This window comes from Sapajus apella, unplaced genomic scaffold (genome assembly GCF_009761245.1).
Source record: "Sapajus apella isolate SASKATOON/1434 unplaced genomic scaffold, GSC_monkey_1.0 scaffold25, whole genome shotgun sequence".
Classification (NCBI taxonomy): Eukaryota; Metazoa; Chordata; class Mammalia; order Primates; family Cebidae; genus Sapajus; species Sapajus apella.
In genome coordinates this window covers 23,489,771-23,506,357 of record NW_022436965.1, presented here as the reverse complement: position 1 = coordinate 23,506,357, position 16,587 = coordinate 23,489,771, and the positions used below count along the sequence as shown (strand labels likewise).

The 16,587-nt window shown below is 43.3% G+C and overlaps 1 protein-coding gene across 3 annotated transcripts in view; it reads right to left on the bottom strand.

Annotated features, from left to right (window-relative positions):
• The window catches only part of RXRG (retinoid X receptor gamma), an 82,105-nt gene that overhangs the window by 42,479 nt on the left and 23,039 nt on the right, over positions 1 to 16,587 (bottom strand). Inside the window, exons 1-2 of one of the 3 annotated variants that reach the window (XM_032291542.1) lie at positions 4,867 to 5,334; positions 3,730 to 4,393 (exon numbers count right to left, since the gene is read on the bottom strand). In XM_032291542.1, the coding sequence (XP_032147433.1) occupies positions 3,730 to 3,778 (49 nt within the window). In that variant the 5' untranslated portion in view covers positions 3,779 to 4,393; positions 4,867 to 5,334. Of the gene's footprint in view, positions 1 to 3,729; positions 5,335 to 16,587 lie in introns of those variants that run through there. The other 2 variants (XM_032291539.1, XM_032291541.1) reach the window with 2 other exon arrangements.

Genomic DNA, 16,587 nt, shown 5'->3' with positions numbered 1-16,587 from the left:
GAAAAAGCAAATATTCTGCATGAATGGCCAGGGTCAATTGGACAGGACTCTTGCAAATCAGTATGTTCCCAAGAGAAGCCACCAATTAATTCCGCAGAGATCACTGTTGCTTCTCAGTATCTCTTAAACTATCCTGTGGCTTATTCCTCAATAGCCAGCCCATCGAGTCTGCAACAACCAGTCAGTGCTGAGGCTACATTTCTGAGGTTGGATTGGAGCACCAGGAGCTCCCCGGGGGTATGCTGCTGCCCCTGGCTTTGCAGAGCAAATGTGTTACCCACAGAAGCTGTGAGAGGCGGCTTAGCGGAGTGCAAACTCTGGGAGCCAGTCTGCCTGGGTTCAAAGCCCTGGCTGTGCCATTTTCTAGCTATGAGACCTTAAGCAAGTTATTTCACCTCTCGATGCCTCTGTTTCTTCATCTTTAAAAGGAGTACCCACTCTTAAGATTGTTATGAGGATTACGAGTTGGGGCTGGTAAAGTGCTTACTTACAATGGTAGCTAGTATTAGTGTTACCATGTGTTTGTTAAATGAAATGAGAGAAGTCCTCTCTCTCCCTGATCTCCTTCTCACCCTGAGGATTACTGCACAATTGGATGGGGGGATTACAGGCTTTGTTTTGCCATCTTCTAAGAGGCAGCAACTGTCTCATCCCAGAAAAACAAACCTATTACTGAGCAGCTGGCAAACCCTGGACTTGGCAGAGAAGGAGAAGAGAAGGGTTCTCTCATCATCACATGGTAGGATCCAAAACTGGGGCATTGGGCACCTTTGTAGAGCCACTGTCACCCAGGTAGCCATGACACTTTGGCCAATTTGAGCAGTCTCTTTTTCACTGATCAGATGATGCTCTGACATCTGGTAAGCACAGTCCCAGACACAAATCTCAGGTGTTAGTTTCCAAAGGTGCCTTTGCTTCCCTGGAGATTCTTACACAAATCATGGGTGCCCTCTATAATTTCATATGCTAATATGTAAAAGGGCAGGGGCTTAGACACCAAATATTTTAATAGGTGCAGTGCAACTTGCTGCATTGAGGCAAGGGAGGTTAGAGGCTGAAGGTGAGGTCCACTCTGATCCTACAGTTTCCCCATGACTGCTGGTGAGTCCTCCGCCATCCCTCTCCCTAATCACAGAAAGTTCTGAGGCAGACCTCCCTGCAGATGGGGCAGGAGTCCTTTGGCTCAGCATTCAGGCCTCCTCTTAACTGGCACATGCAAACAAAATGGAAACCATCAACAGAACTAAACAAAATAATTGTTCTCCTCCCTCAGGAATGACAAGAAAAGTAGCATTAGAGGAGACATGTAGACAACCTACATGGCCCTTTCCCCTCAAGTTCCCTGTGCTGTACTGAACTATTTCCTTCCATAGCTGAACCATTGTGTTGTCCTCTATCTGAAATCTAATTACACTAAGTACCAGAGCTCCCACAATTATGAAAAGCTAAGCCAGCAACATATGAGGGTCTTTGTGGATTTAATTTTATTTTCCCAGATTCCTTATTTATTATTTTACAATAATGTCTGATTTTTAATTATTTTGCATGTTAGTCCCTGAGCAAAATAGAGGGGAAGAAAATATTGTATTAGGTGCAAATCTGTGTACAACACTATAGCAGCTGCTTTTCACATGCTAGCTCATTTAATTTTCACAATATTCTATGGATGAGATTATAAATCCCATTTTAGATAGAAAGATGCTAAGGCTCAGAGAGGTATACTAGCTTGCCTCAGATCACACAGCTAGTAAGTGAAAAACTGGGAACCAAACGCAGTACACTGTCTCTCTCTGCCCCCTCCTCCTCATGCTCTTTTCACTATATGAAAGCAATAATATTATAAATTTGAGTAAGGGGCTTTTCCAGAAGTGTTCTGAAACTCAGCCCCAAATAAACTTGGACTAGTCCCTGCCTTCCTTTGAGCGGCAGTTTACACATCTATAAAATGAGAGTCTAAGATGCTGTTTCAGGTCCTTAGGATGCTAACATTCCAAGATTCCAGCCTCCATAGAATTTTCACTAGACCTTCTTTCTCTGGCTCTTACTTTACTTCTCTCCCTAAATCTTTCTATCTTCAACCCTTTTATTCACCCCAACTGTCTCTGAGGGTCTCTTTGGTATTAATGAAGTCATAGCCTCACAGACTTTGGCCCACAAATCTGGTGGAGAATGAGCATGCATCTCTCACAAATGAACTGAAATGTAAAGGAAAAAGCCATTCTCAGCTGTGAATGGGACTGAGATGGGAGTTGAGGCTTTTCACAACTGGAGCCCAGCTATAGACTAGAGATTAAATGCCCAGGTCACAGCATTGGCCACCACTCTCACTCTGTCATCAGACTGGCCTGAAGAACTTGAAGATTACCTCCGGAACATTTCCATGGCCCTCACCCGGAGTCCAAGTGCAACCTCCTCATGTGTTTGCTATTACACACACCATGCAGTATTATAATGTGTCTGTTTAACAAGCCTTCCCGAGTCCCAAAGGGCAGAGACTGTGTCTCATTCATATTTGTATTCCCAGTGCCCAACACCATGCCTGCCTCATTAAAATTACCCTGAATGAATGTGCAAACTCCCTGGTGTAACACCTCCTGGTGTCAGAGATCAATTCTACCTTGCAATGTTTCACCATGCCTTCCAGAGGGTCCTGCCCAGCCAAGGTAGGCAAGCTTTACTCCCAAGCCTTCAGATGAATTGGTCCATGGAGGAAGTCTGGAGAGCAGGGACTTTTCAGTTCTCAAGACCTTGTAAGAATTTCTGCTTTGTCTTGTTTGCCAGAATCCTCCTTTGGCTCCCAACAACATAAGCTACATGCCTCCAACTGACAGGCGAGAGGCCAGTGGGTCAGCTGTTGGTTCCATTTACTCAGAGCTGGGTGGCTGCACTGTTTCTGTCACTGAATCAAGGGATCCTTGGGACGGATGTGCTTGGGCGTTAAGGCAGCCTGAGGACCTAGTCTCCGGAAGCTTCTGTGAAGTGTGACTGGGCTGCCCTGCCTGGCACAGTGACTGGAATCTTCAGTTTGCCAATTATTTAAGAGCCCCAACCCCCTACCAACAGATCTCTACCCTCAGAGTGGAAGTGATTGCCTCAACCCTTGCAATAGAATTGGGGGCAGCAGCAGGGGAGGAGGGAAGAGGCTATTAGCAAATCAAAAGGAAAGAAAACAGGGAAAGGAAAACACAGTAGCAAATTAAAGCACTATGTTTTGTTTTTAAAAATCCAATTAAAGGGAAATCTGCTTTCCAGTAAAACAATCATCCCCTTGTTACAAAGTATCCCAGGAACCTCAAGAGGGGCAGAACCTTTTTAATCACATTTTTTTCTCATTACAAGTTGGCTAATAGGAACATCATAGTAATTCCCCCTTAACTCTTCCACTTTTCACACCCACACAAACACACTGGCTTATAACAATGCTCTTATTTTATCTTTGTCTCAGACACATTCTCAAGCATGCTGGTTTACACTCTCCTTAGAATATCCCCATATCCTCAATCTGATATGCAAACGTATCCTCACCTACGGACCATTCTCCCTTCCTCTCCTCTCTCTCATGCACGTGTGCACACACACACACACACAGAAACGTTATATACACTATATACACATAGAAACATACATGTTCTCCTTTTAATTCAGTACTAATTCAGTCATTCGTATTTCCCAATTTCTTCTCAGTCCCTCATACAGGTCCAGGCAGTGAAGCCCAAGGGAGATACTTACCTCCATAGCCTGCGGGAAACTTCATGAAGTGAGAATAATTTCCATACATGTTTACTCTTCAGTTCATGTTCCTCTCCTGTGCGGCTTCTAAATATTACAGCCTCTCCCGGCGCCCAGGCACAGCCCGGCTTTCTTCAACTTGGACTAACAAGAGTGGTCATCGCTTCCTAGCAGCCCGGGGAGCACAGGCTGGGCCAGCCCTCTGGGATTAGTCAGGAATCTGCCTCTAGATCGGAGAGTCCACATAGTGCGTTTGAGACGGCTGTGGCGGCAGCAGCTGGTGCCTGTCAGTAATCACGCATAACGCTGCCGCCGCCGCCGCCGCCGCCGCCGCCGCTACTCTTGCCACCGCAGTCGCTGCTGCTGCTGCTGCTTGAGATCCTGTTGCTAGTTTGATTAACTCAGGGCTGGGCTGCTGCGTGCGACTCTTCCAGCTCCCGGCGCGTCCCCAGAGGTCCCTACCGGGTGGCACCATCTATTATCTAGGAAGCCAATCGATGTGTGACCGCCCGGTGTAGGCCAGGAGAGAGGGGGGAGGTGGCAGGGGATGGAAGACTCTTTAGGTGCCCGTTCCTTGACTTGCATCCACAAAAATCAATGGGGTTTTATTAAAATGCATTTTCTCATTCGAGCTTCTATCTGTCTGATGTAGTTGGTATTTGATCTGTGAAAGGAGTGGGTAGGGTTCAAGAGAAAACAGGGCCCTTTCAGAAGTACAAGATTAGAAAAGCGTGATACTCAATCTCCAGCTACGGAAAACTAAAATAGAGCAGCCCTCAAGTTGAGGTGGGCCCCTCCTGCTTGGGTGGCCGGAAGCATTTATCTGTGCTCTAACAATGGGAGTTTGACAAGTGCAGTTGGGAGCCCAGAGCTCACTCACATGGAGAACTTACAGGTAAGGAGGAGGGGTTGGCTTGATGTGGAGATCTCTCTCTGCATTTATTTTATATATCACTGTTTTTCTGCCACCTGTTCAAAAACACCACTGGGTCCTCACTGACACGGAGCCTGTCTTGTGTGGAACTGACCCGAAATGAAAGAATCTAGGCACACGCTGATGTTTGGGACTGTCATACAGCTTTCGTAATTGTCACCGCTCAGCCTATACTTGAACACCTCCAATAATGGGGAGCTCACCATTTTCTCATTCCATCTCTAGGCAGTTTTCACCACAAGGAAGTTTCTTACAGAGATGAAATCTACTCCTTTTTCCTACAGTTTCTGGCCACAGGTGCTAGGCGGCTTCCAGGAGCCACACCACAAGAGAAGCCTGAAAGACAAAAAGTCTTTCACAGTGGGATCCTCTGCAAATTCCAAGATTGATCTGCTACACCCATAATCTCCCTTTCTTTAGGCATTTCTGACTCTTTCAGTAATTTTGTGTATCACCAAGTGTTCATGTCTATTCACAACCTGTCCTTTTTCTAATAATGTACTTCAATTTACATAGATACCCTCACAGTGAGGAAGAGGGTTGGCCAGACTTGGATGCAGTACTCTCGATATGGTCCAAACCTTTTCCTCATGATATATGCCTCGGCAGGGTGATGGTGTGCTGTCAACATACCCACTGAAGGTCCATTTCCTGGGCTGAGCTCTGACGGGCTGGAAAAAAGAGATTTTCTCCTCATGCAGCACAAGACACAGAGCCAAAGAGGTAAGTCAAATCAGGGCCCCATAGAAAAAAATCAGCATTCAAGTGCGAGGAGAAGCCAAAACAAAAATGTAGAATAAAAGGTCAGAGGCAGGAACAAAGTCACGATGACAAAAGAGGAGGCCAAAATGAGGAATCAAAGCAAAAACATGTTAGAAAGGAGGAAGAAAGATCTCGGCCATTCCTGTAAAGAGCTTTGGAGAGTCCAGAGCTGCCTTGACTGATGCTGGGATGAAGATCCAGTGGATGTAAGTAATGTCGGGTACAGGAGAATCATTTGCTCACTGGCCGTTAGCTGGGCAACTCTGCGTGTTAATTCATGTAGAACTAACTTGATAAAAATCTCCCCACTCCTACCTCCCCCATGTTGTGTTCTCTCATGCACATTCTTAATGCCATCCTCGGGCAATCGGTTTGGGGACCTGTATGAAATGCTTACTATATTCCTCTGAAGTTAAAACTTTTTGGCTTCATTCTTCATCCCAAATCTTTTGGGATCCTGCTTCTGTTCTCCAAAGTATTTCTTATTCAGACCCCTATTTCATGACTTCTGAAAATCTGATGAACTGCTTTTTTATATCTTATTCAACTCACTGATAAAAATGTTGACATGGACACAGCAAAGACAACATCTTATATCACCAGAAAGTCGATTCATTAGTACCTTAGACAGCTTACTCTGCTACTTACTAGTTATATGGCCTTGAAAGGCTATATGTATAGTAAAAGCACCAACTTACAAACCAACCTTTCTGGGTACAAATCCCCATTCCATTGCTTACAGCCTCATGATACTGGCAAATGACTAAATCTCCCTGAGCCTCAGTTACCTTATAGGGTTACTATGAGGATCAAATGAGTCAATACATGTTAAGCACTTGAAATATACCAGTTAAATACTAAACGTTCAATACATGTAATCTAATTGGATGCTGATGATGGGGAGGAGGAGGAGGTCGAAGAGGAAGAGGATGTAACTAAGCAAATCACTTCATGGCTCCTCTCCCTTTTCTCATTTGTAAAATGATGGAGCAGAGCTACTTGAGTTCCAGTATTGCCTTCAACTTTAAAACTGAATGCAAACTAATCCATCACTCATTCCATAATTGTCTATTTTCTCCATGGTGGTATCTGAAGCAAGTGTCTTACAAGCTACAGTTTTCTATTGTATGCATGTTAGAGAAGGAAATGAGTTACTTAAACTGGCTTTTTGGTGAACCCGTGTTTGCAAGGGTTTTTCCAAGTACTCAAGTACTCAAAACCATTCTTTAAAAAGCACAGTCTACAGACTTGTCCAAGGTCATTGTCAAGATGATCTGTTGGTGGCTTACGGCAGACTCTTTCTTTACCTTTTTTTAAGTTCAGTACATTGTCAATTTCTTTTCCTCACAGAAGAAAAACCAAATCCTAACCTGGCATGGAAAAGCCTCACCGTTTAAGAGGTGTCTCACCCCATCAGGTGAGCTCTATGGAGAGCAAAGTGCTTTGGGGCAGTAATCACAAGGCCCAGGATACACACTCTCTGGGAAAAACATCCATGCTGCCTGCCTCACTGAGGTTTCTGGATTTAGTTTTGGTTTTGTGGCTCATATGTGATAAGAGTTGGGCAGGAGCTCATTTTTACATTGCAAAGTTCTATACAATTGCGTTGTAAAACAAATGTGAAGAATTAATATTTTCCTGATTTTCTTTCCTCCCTTTCTCTGACAGTTGCTTCTGATCTGGCTGTAGGGGCATGGTATGTTCATGTCCCTACAGCCAGGTCAGAAGAAACTGTCAGAGAAAGGGAGTGGCACTTCCAGCTTCCAGTTTGATATAATTTGGATGTTTTTCCTCTCCAGCTCTCATGTTGAAATGTGATCCCTAATGTTGGAGGTGGGACCTAGTGGGAGGTATTGGATCATGGGGTGGATCCCTCACAGATGTCTTAATGCTGTCCTTTTGGTGATGAGTGAGTTCTTGCTCAGTTACCTCACAGGAGATCTGGTTGTTTAAGAGTTTGGGACCTCCCCCTCCACTCTCTTGATCCCTCTCTCACCATGTGACACCCAGGCTCTTCCTTTGCCTTCTGCCATGATTGAAAGCCTCCTGGGCCTCACCAGGAGCTGAACAGAGACTGACACCATGCTTTTTGAACAGCCTCCAGAACTGTGAGCCAATTAAACCTTTTTTCTCTATAAATTACCCAGCCTCAGGTATTTCGTTACAGCAACATAAAAAGGACTGACACATAGTTCATTGTTCATGCCCATTTATTTGCCTTTTCTCATCTCTAAAATTCTCAAATTCCATCTTAGTTCCCACTATGACCACACTTATCCACAAAGATGTCTCCCTAGCCTAGGTCTGACAAAACTTATTGTCCAATGTGTTCAAGTGACACTTAGCATGTATGGCCTTATGGCACCCCCAGTGCAATGGAAAGGAATCATTATCTTTCCTTTGAATGTGTCTTATCTTCATGATTGTTAACTCTTCTAATATAGTGATAATGTATTATGTGTTTTTGTTTTCTCACCTAAGTGCTAAAATACACAGTAGGTGCTCAACAAATATTTTTGCATCAAAAATGCTTGACATAATTAAATATGTCAAAAACAATATACCAAACAGTACCCCAGTATGCTTTTCTTATGATATCTTCCATATGGCTTAATACCCCATAACAAACCATACAGTTTGCCTAAAGTTCAAGAAATATGAATGTGGTTTTTCTTTTTAACCCACTTTTTTGTTTTGTTTTGTTTTGTTTTTTTGGCTTGGCATCATTGTGTCTTCCCTAAGACCATTATTGATATGACAATGTTATCCTAAGTTGCTGGTATTTCTAATCTAGGCCCTTCCCAAACAACTCCACTGACTTCAGTTACTATAGTGTCTCCAGCTGTTACTGAACTCTCATTAGGATGTCAAGTGAAAGACCAAATGCTCAATGTCTATAGAAGGAATTAGCTAATTCATTCACAGGAATTCTTGGCCTACTTCTTGTCAAGGCTAATTATCTAGTCCTCTTAAATAATATGTTCTGCTTTTACCAAAGCCATTAGTGCCTTTGAGTAAATGAAAAGAGCATTCATCTTGACTAGTATGTTTGACTGTTTGACCCAAATTCAGCCCGTAATATTTTATATCACCCAGGTAATCAAAGGATATAGCTTTACATCTGCTCTTCTTTTTTTTCTTTAGACCCATGGTGATATAAAATAGTATTTTGCAGCAAATACAAATGTAAACCCAAACTCATTCATTTGACAATGGCCAACAAACATTAGATATAGAATTTAGATGCAAATATCTCTATACTAATATTATGTATTAATATTTTTATATTTTTGTAATACCTACATAATAGTACATTAAGTTTCAATGTGTTATCCCCAATATTAGACTTAAATAGGCTTTGTTACCCCAGTTTTATAAATGGGCAATTTGAGACTAAGATTATGAAATCAGAGAAGGAAAGACAGTTGCTTGAACAAATTGGATTTTGGATCTGGTCTCACAACTAGGTAGCGAAAGAAATGAGCATAAAAGCCAGGTCCCAACTCTGACATCTAGTCATGTGTCTTTCTCAAGATCACAATCCATCTCTCATTAATGATATGCTTCCTATCTATGTTTGTGTTAATGGGGATGGGCTTCCTCCTATACATAGTTGTTTTTTTTTTCTTTGCTGTTAATCACGTATTCACTTATCATTCAGCCAATAATTACTGAGAGCTTACTGCCTAACAACCAGTGGGGATGTAATAAGAGAAAAGATAGGTATAGTCCCTGACCTCATGGAGCTCATGCAGCCTGATAGAGGAGACGGATATTAAACAGTTGTAGAAACATATATACCAGCATAAACCATGATAAGAGCTATGAAGGAAAATAATTGGATGAGACGAAAGACTGCAGGAGGGGCATCTCACATAAATTGGAAGGTCAGAGCAGACTTCTTTGAGAAAATGACAGTTACATTCAGATCTAAAGGATGAGTAGGATCCAATCTGGGGAAGAAAGCAGGAGGATGGGGAGAGGGTAGATCACAAAGAGAGAACAATAGGTCTAACAGCCCTGAGGAGAGAATGAAGTCAGTGCATCCGAGAAGCTGGGGGGTAACAGTGCTCAGATCTCCCAGGCTAGATGGTCTGGCCATCTAACATGAGCCATCTAACATGGTCGGGCCATCTAACATCGGAGATCTGAACCACCTAACATGGGAGGTCTGACTATGTTCTGGTCATAACATGGGAGCTCTGAACATTCCTACCCTGCAGTGAATTCCATTGTTTCATTGTCTCACCCATGATTCTTTGCTTGACATGTCCATGTCAATCAACTCCTGGCTTTGCCTCACCTTCACTTGCTGGTCAGACAGATGACTCACCATTTTTCTATGACACCCCCCCCCATAACTCACCACTCTTGTGTCTCTCAATATTTTCCCTCTTGTATGATTATCATGACTGCACCTGAAAAACCCTATTACTAGATGACTAGTAACTGAGTTTGAGTCATTTTTGTAGCTCCTAAAGCCTTTAATACCAGAACCTAACTCATAGCAGAAACCCAGTAAATACATGATGCATGAATGAATAAAAGTTTCCTGATTATGCTGAGATATCCTGATGTCAACTCCAGGGCACTGGGCATGAGGAAGTGAGTATTCCCATTCCTAGGTTCCAACAATTTTTAACAGCCTGATTTTCATTTTCATGAACTCGTTTTCCTGGAAACAGACTCCTATGTGGACAGGCTCAATGCTAGCACTAGTGAAATACACCAGTCTTGATGACTAAGACCCTCTGATGATGGAAATGGGCACCTAAATCAGAAAAATTGATGATTAGCTTTAAATTAGAACGGTTTCATCTATCATTCAAAACAGGGCCATTTCCAAAAGGCCTGTCCAAAGGCACAAATTATATCTAAAATATATCATCCACAGCTTAGGAACCAACTGTAAGTTTGCATCATAGCTAATTGCTCAAGACACTGGTGAAACCAATTGACTGAGTTTGCCTTAAGAAAATGATTCCCAAATTTGCCTGCAAGTTGGAATCATCCAGGAAGCTTAAAAAATTACTCATACCCATGTTCACCTCCAGAGATTATTCAATTAATGTGGGATTGTGGTCTGGGTTTTGGAACTATCAAAAGAACCCCAGTGATTCTAATGTGCAGATGAGTTTGTGAACCATTGACTTACATGAGAACATTCTCATAACAAGCTAAGAAAAACCCATCAGCACAAAATGAGAAACTGTTTCCCGGATAATTCCAAGGAACAAATAAGATCCACTTTGCCCATCTGCTAGTACACACAACTGGGGCTTATGAACCCAAGAAGCTCTTGCTTAGTGGGAGATGTGGTGGCTATGGCCATCTGCTGTGTAGACATAGCATATACTGACTTGAGGTTTCCTGGCACTGTGTCCTCAGCATGGCATGCTCCCACCACTCCACCTCTGCCATCAAAATCTTACTCATTAAAGGCCAGTCTTTCTATCAAGTCTTCCCTTACAGTTAATACTTCCACTGCTCTCTCCAAAAATGCTTACATCTTTATTACAGCACTAATTTAATTTCCCTTACTATCAAAACCAATTGTTAAACTGGAATCTTCTTTTGAGTTCAGGGACAATGTTTTATTCATCTTTATATTGTCAAAGAATGTAGCATTTTGCTTTGTACACAGTAAGTGCCTAATGAATGCTTATTGAATGAATGCTGAGATTACAACAATGAACTCTGTCCCTGGGCAGACTCTATCCCTGCTCTTACAGAGGTGTAAGCTATGAGTTATGAGTAGCATAATTACCCTTAACTCCAAACTAGGTAACACTATTACAAAATTTCCAAGGTAGAAGGAACCATTGCATAGATGCCTCCATCTCTTGGTTCCCAGCCAAATGATGATCACAAAACCTTCCCTGTCATACACAACTCAACCACAGCTGCATTGCACATGGGAGCTCTCAGAATACAAAACAACTGTGACCACACTGAGAGAAGAATAGGGCAGAGACCAGGGGAAAACATCTGGTCCCCTCTAAAGAGGGGACAGCAGTGCAAATGTGAGACACTCTAATCTAGACTGGGTCCAGATCCAAGGATTCCCAGCCAAAAAAATAGATGTCAGCATGAGAGCTCAGGAAAGTCTGTTCAAGTCCCTGAGAGAGGAGGAAATGTAAAAATACAGCCCAACTTCTGAGACCAAGTCACTGACACTTAGATTTTGTTGAACAGACATATATTAAGAACCACTGTGTACTGGCTACTGGCTACATGTATTCATGTATTCAGGTGTAGATTTGGAGGCTGCAACCCAATCACACTCAGGCAAAGCAGTCTATTTTCAGATCCCACTTACTCTTGGGGAGAGGCTCTAAATATACCATCCAGTGACTGCAGGAGGCAGATTATCATTGCTGGCAGCTGAGCAGGGTGGGGCAGACAGGGACGTCAGGAGCCTCACCATCAACCTCGGCACAACTCAAAGGCCCCCACCACTTGTCGAACTATATTTACATAAGGGCAAATGTCTATTATTTGACTTGGTTTTCATTTAAGAGCTCTTGGGAATAGGTTTTGTATGGCAGGAAAAGCCACTATGTGATTTCCTCCAAAGATCCACTGAGCAAAGCATGTTGATATCACAAGGTAGGCCTTAGACAAAACCAACCTTGTTCTGTTCTGAGGCATTTACATCATAGGAAGGTCCTGCAATTATATAAACTAAATAATGAAATTGTCTACATGGATAACACCTGATAATTTACAATATGCTTTTGTACCTCATTCATAAATGTGTATAAGATATTGTTACAGCAAAATTCAAGAAGGCTACACTCAGAAAGGATATTGGATTTTAGGACACGAGAATTTATGCTGCCAGAATGATTTCCTCTGTAGCAGGGAAGGCCTTTTGAGTAGATGTTCAATAGAGACATAGTTTTCTTACTGCTGAAAGCCAAACACTACATAACCCCTTCTGTAACCACCCCTATTTCCAGGCAGCTAATATCAAAAGGCCAGAAGGCATGTAGTTTTGGAAGGAATTGAGAGAGAGCCATGCTAACCACCAGGATTTGGATAACTCTGTCCAGTAGTGAAAATGAATAGACATAGCTGTATGTAGAGAAATAGTTGATTGAGGAAAAGATTGGGCAGGGGGTGCAGGTAGAGAAGGACAAAATCAGAATGTTTACCAATATCAGAGTTTGAGAAAGCTCTGTATTCAGTGTATTATATTAGCCTTTGAAGAGGGACTAGACCCAGTTTGGCTGGTATCAACCATAGAGTAGCATCATGAGAGTCAGAGAAATATGGGGTCTGAGACATTCCACCTGCAACAGGGTGGCTCCAAGCCTCCAGGCACCGTCTACATCAGACTCATCTGGAAGGTGGCTAAACACACAGACTTCTGGGACGTGTCCCACCCTCTGAATCAGAATCTGGGGCTTCAGTGTGCCTGGACATACGTCCATTTAACAAGCTCCATGGGGGATTCTCATGAGCATGATGTGAGAATCACAGCCTTAGAGAATTGTATCTGCAGAAAGCCAAATCTGAACTTAGTATGCCACATGACAGCATCAGAGGTTATTTGTTGATGCCTTCTGGTTACTCTGAGGAGTTGATATTAATGCCATTTTAGTCCAATTTCCAAAGTCACAGTTAGTAGTGGAGTCAAGATTAGAAACCAATTCTTTGGCAGAGAGGAAGGCTTTTCTGGCTGCCTGTGACCTCACCCACAAGCAGCTGTTAAGGATGCTACGCTATTTCTGAAATGGCCCAAACATCAGCGACTCTTATGGTGGAATTTCAGACACATCAGCAGGCTGGGACACAGATATTTAGGGGTCAGAGCCTTTCTGACGCCAAATCAAAGCCTATGTGTGAGGCTGATGTTGAACCCCCACTCCCTTCCACAGGAGGCCACTTGGTCCTGCACAGACACCTGTGGTCCAGATCCTTGGCAGGCCTCAGCCAGCCAAGACTGAAAGGGTATGAAAGCAGAGATAGAGATGGCAATGGCGACGGAGGAGATTTCTTGACAGCCTGGCAGATGAAGAGAGCTTCCAAGGACCACAGGCCACCGAAAGCAAAAGCAAAAAGGGAGGAAATTCAATAAGCAGTTCTCGAACAGCCATTGCTTCCTGACTGTTTGAGGGACAGGGATATGCCCTCTCCACACTTCAGTGAGGGATCAGTCCTGCCTGGTAATTAAGAAAAACAATAATGATCAGTACGAAAAATGAATCACCCTTTTTCTGTGAGAGTGGGCAGAGGACTATTTTTAAACTTCCATTTATTGACTGTTTTGTCAGTGGTAGACCGGGAAGACACTGTGAGGGAGGTGGATGGGCTGCCACCCTTCCTCCCTACCTTTCCCACCCATCCCATCCTGTGCACTTCTGACAGATTAATCCTCCTAACACACAGCTCTTATGAGACTCCTAGGACCAAAGACCTTTTTTTCCCCTTTTTAGAAATAGGGTCTTGTTCTATCGCCCAAGCTGAAGTGCAGTGGTGTGATCATAGCTCACCACAGCCTTGCACTCCTGGGCTCTTGCAATCTACATACAGTGGCATGTACCTGTAGCCCAACCACTCCACCTCAGCCTCTGGGTACAGGCGGACGCCACTACACTGGGCTCTTGAACCAAAGACTTTTAATGGCTTCTCCTTTGTCTACAGAGATATCTACACTGGGTTTCATCTCATTTCTCCATGCCCTCTAGCCCTCACTTGAATGAGCACATTTCAGTGTCTAGAAAAGTACACAAGTACTCTTTCCCATACACATTTTGCACATTCCTTGTTCCCAGGTTTTGCTCAAACTGCTTTCCCATCCTGGGACACCATCTTCCCCACTACCCACCATTTCAGATGAATCCCATCCTATCCTTCTCTGGGCGTCCTGAACGTTCCTCTCCCTGATCCTTCCTAACTAGGTAGTCACTGTCTCTTTCTATCTTGTTCTCCCTCTCTCTCTCCTCTGTCCCGTGCATCTCTTTCTCTGTTTCTCTGTCTCTCCTTGCTCTTGAGCTCTCATCCCCACCCACGAGTCCGCAGCATCATGTACCTCTATTTCTGATCTACAACTAGCTACTAAGCTGTGTAACCTCTGAGCTTTCTCATTGTGAAGCATACTCACAGACTGGTATCACTTAGCCTTCTGCTACTATAAACTCATTACTCATGTCTTTTGCTTTTGCATTTTAGCTGATGTTCAGCTTCCACACCAAGGGTTTGGCCTCATTGTAATGAGACAGGGAGCCCAGTTTCCTTCTTGGGGACCAGGCATGTCTTCCCACCTCTCTGGATCAAAGTCTCCTCTGTGGGAACCTTTCCCAGCTGTGCCCCACATCCTCCCATCCTGGCCAAAGTTGGCACCTGTGTTTCCACATAGGTTTCTTACTGTACATGCAATCTTCCTCTCCAGTGCGTATCACAATTATACTTAAATAACTGTCTAACCAGGTTTAACATCTGCCTTCCTCCACAATAGGAAGCTCCGTGAGGACAAGGCCACACCTCTTTTATTCATCATTGAATTCCCAGTGCCTGGAATGTATTAATAGTTGATGGGCAATAAATATTTGGTGAATAAATGAATGGCATTTATCACACTCTGCATTTGATTATAGCTGTGTGTGCAGTGTACGTCTCATCCACTCTTCACTGTCTTTAAGAATATATGTGATACAGGACAGCCTTTGTATGCCCCCAACACTTTCAACAGTGCCTTGTCCATAGTAGGTGCTCAAAAAAATAGTTGTTAAGCCTATTCCTCTAATGGGCGAGTAATCTAAGGCCTGTGATGGGAGTCAGTAGAAACACATTTGATTCAAAAGAAGACACATTTAGTCCAACAAATCAACAGATAATTACTGAGTACTCCTTCTGCAAAAGTATAGGGTTATCTGTCTCTCCGTCTGCCTATCTATCTTTCAATCTGTCTGCTTGTCTAGGATTAGAGAAGTGGTTGTAGAGACAGTACAGGGTCTGGTCTTGAGGCCCACCTTTACCCTTGAGTGTCTATATGATCTTGAGTAGTTAGGGCCTTCTAAACGTCAGTTTGCAGTTTGTTCAGCCTAAAATGAGCATAAAATTTTTAGTTCACAGGGAAATTGTGAGGATTGAAAGAAGGGGTGTATCTGAAAGCCTTTTGTAAAACATGAAGTGTAATAACATGTATAATTATTGTGAGTGCATGATGAAAAGGAAAAAGGCGACAGAATGAAATATGGCTGTGAGAGTCTCAGTCCCTCTCTAAGCAGTGAGGTGCAGGCCAGGAGTACAGCATGAGGTCCAAGTTCTCTGATTCTGCCTGTCCTGACCCCCTCATAAATCTCTAAGCCTCCAAGACACAGGTTCATCATCTTGTCAAATGGGCTCCAAGTCTCCTGGCTTCCTGGGAGGAGCCGCCTTACTAATAAAGAGATTGTCTTAATAACGTGAAGTACCCGGGTGCTATGGTAACGGGCATTACATGATCTGGAGAAGAGGAGCAGCTTTTGATAAGAATAGGGAGCCTGCAGATGGGAAAAGGGGGTGGGGAGGCACGCAGGATGGGAGTGGAGGAAAATGCAAACGTGGATAGACAGAGTCAGCACCAGAGGGAATGAACAAACAGTATTGTTGGTTCCTGTCTTTCAGGGTGACCTCTCCTGTCTGGCCCTACTATGGGGGTTTCTCGAACATTTCCTGATTTGGGGGTGCTACTGCAATTTTAGATCCCCATGTACTTAAGCTGATAGCCATGGCTTTTTAAATACATAAACACATGCAAAATCTGGATAAAAGCAGGTTGTGATTAAAAAAAAATTAGAAACCCAAGTTTCTTGTATTCACTGATGGATTATTTTAATAAGTTCTCTCATAACTGTTTGAAACAGCCTTGTGATCAAAGATGTTTTCCATAAGTCCTACCAATGTGGAGAACCAGGAAATGTGTGCACTATGAAGACGTCAATGCCAATGCCAATGTCCATGCCATGAAACTTCATAGCCTTATTAAATATCACTGGTCTGAGAGTGTGCTGCACAACTTAGAAGGGTGTTGGTGCGGCCGGGCACAGTGGCTCATGCCTGTAATCCCAGCACTTTGGGAGGCTGAGGCAGGCAGTTCACAAGGTCAGGAGATCAAGACCATCCTGGCCAACAGGGTGAAATCCCATTTCTACTAAAAATACAAAAACTAGCTG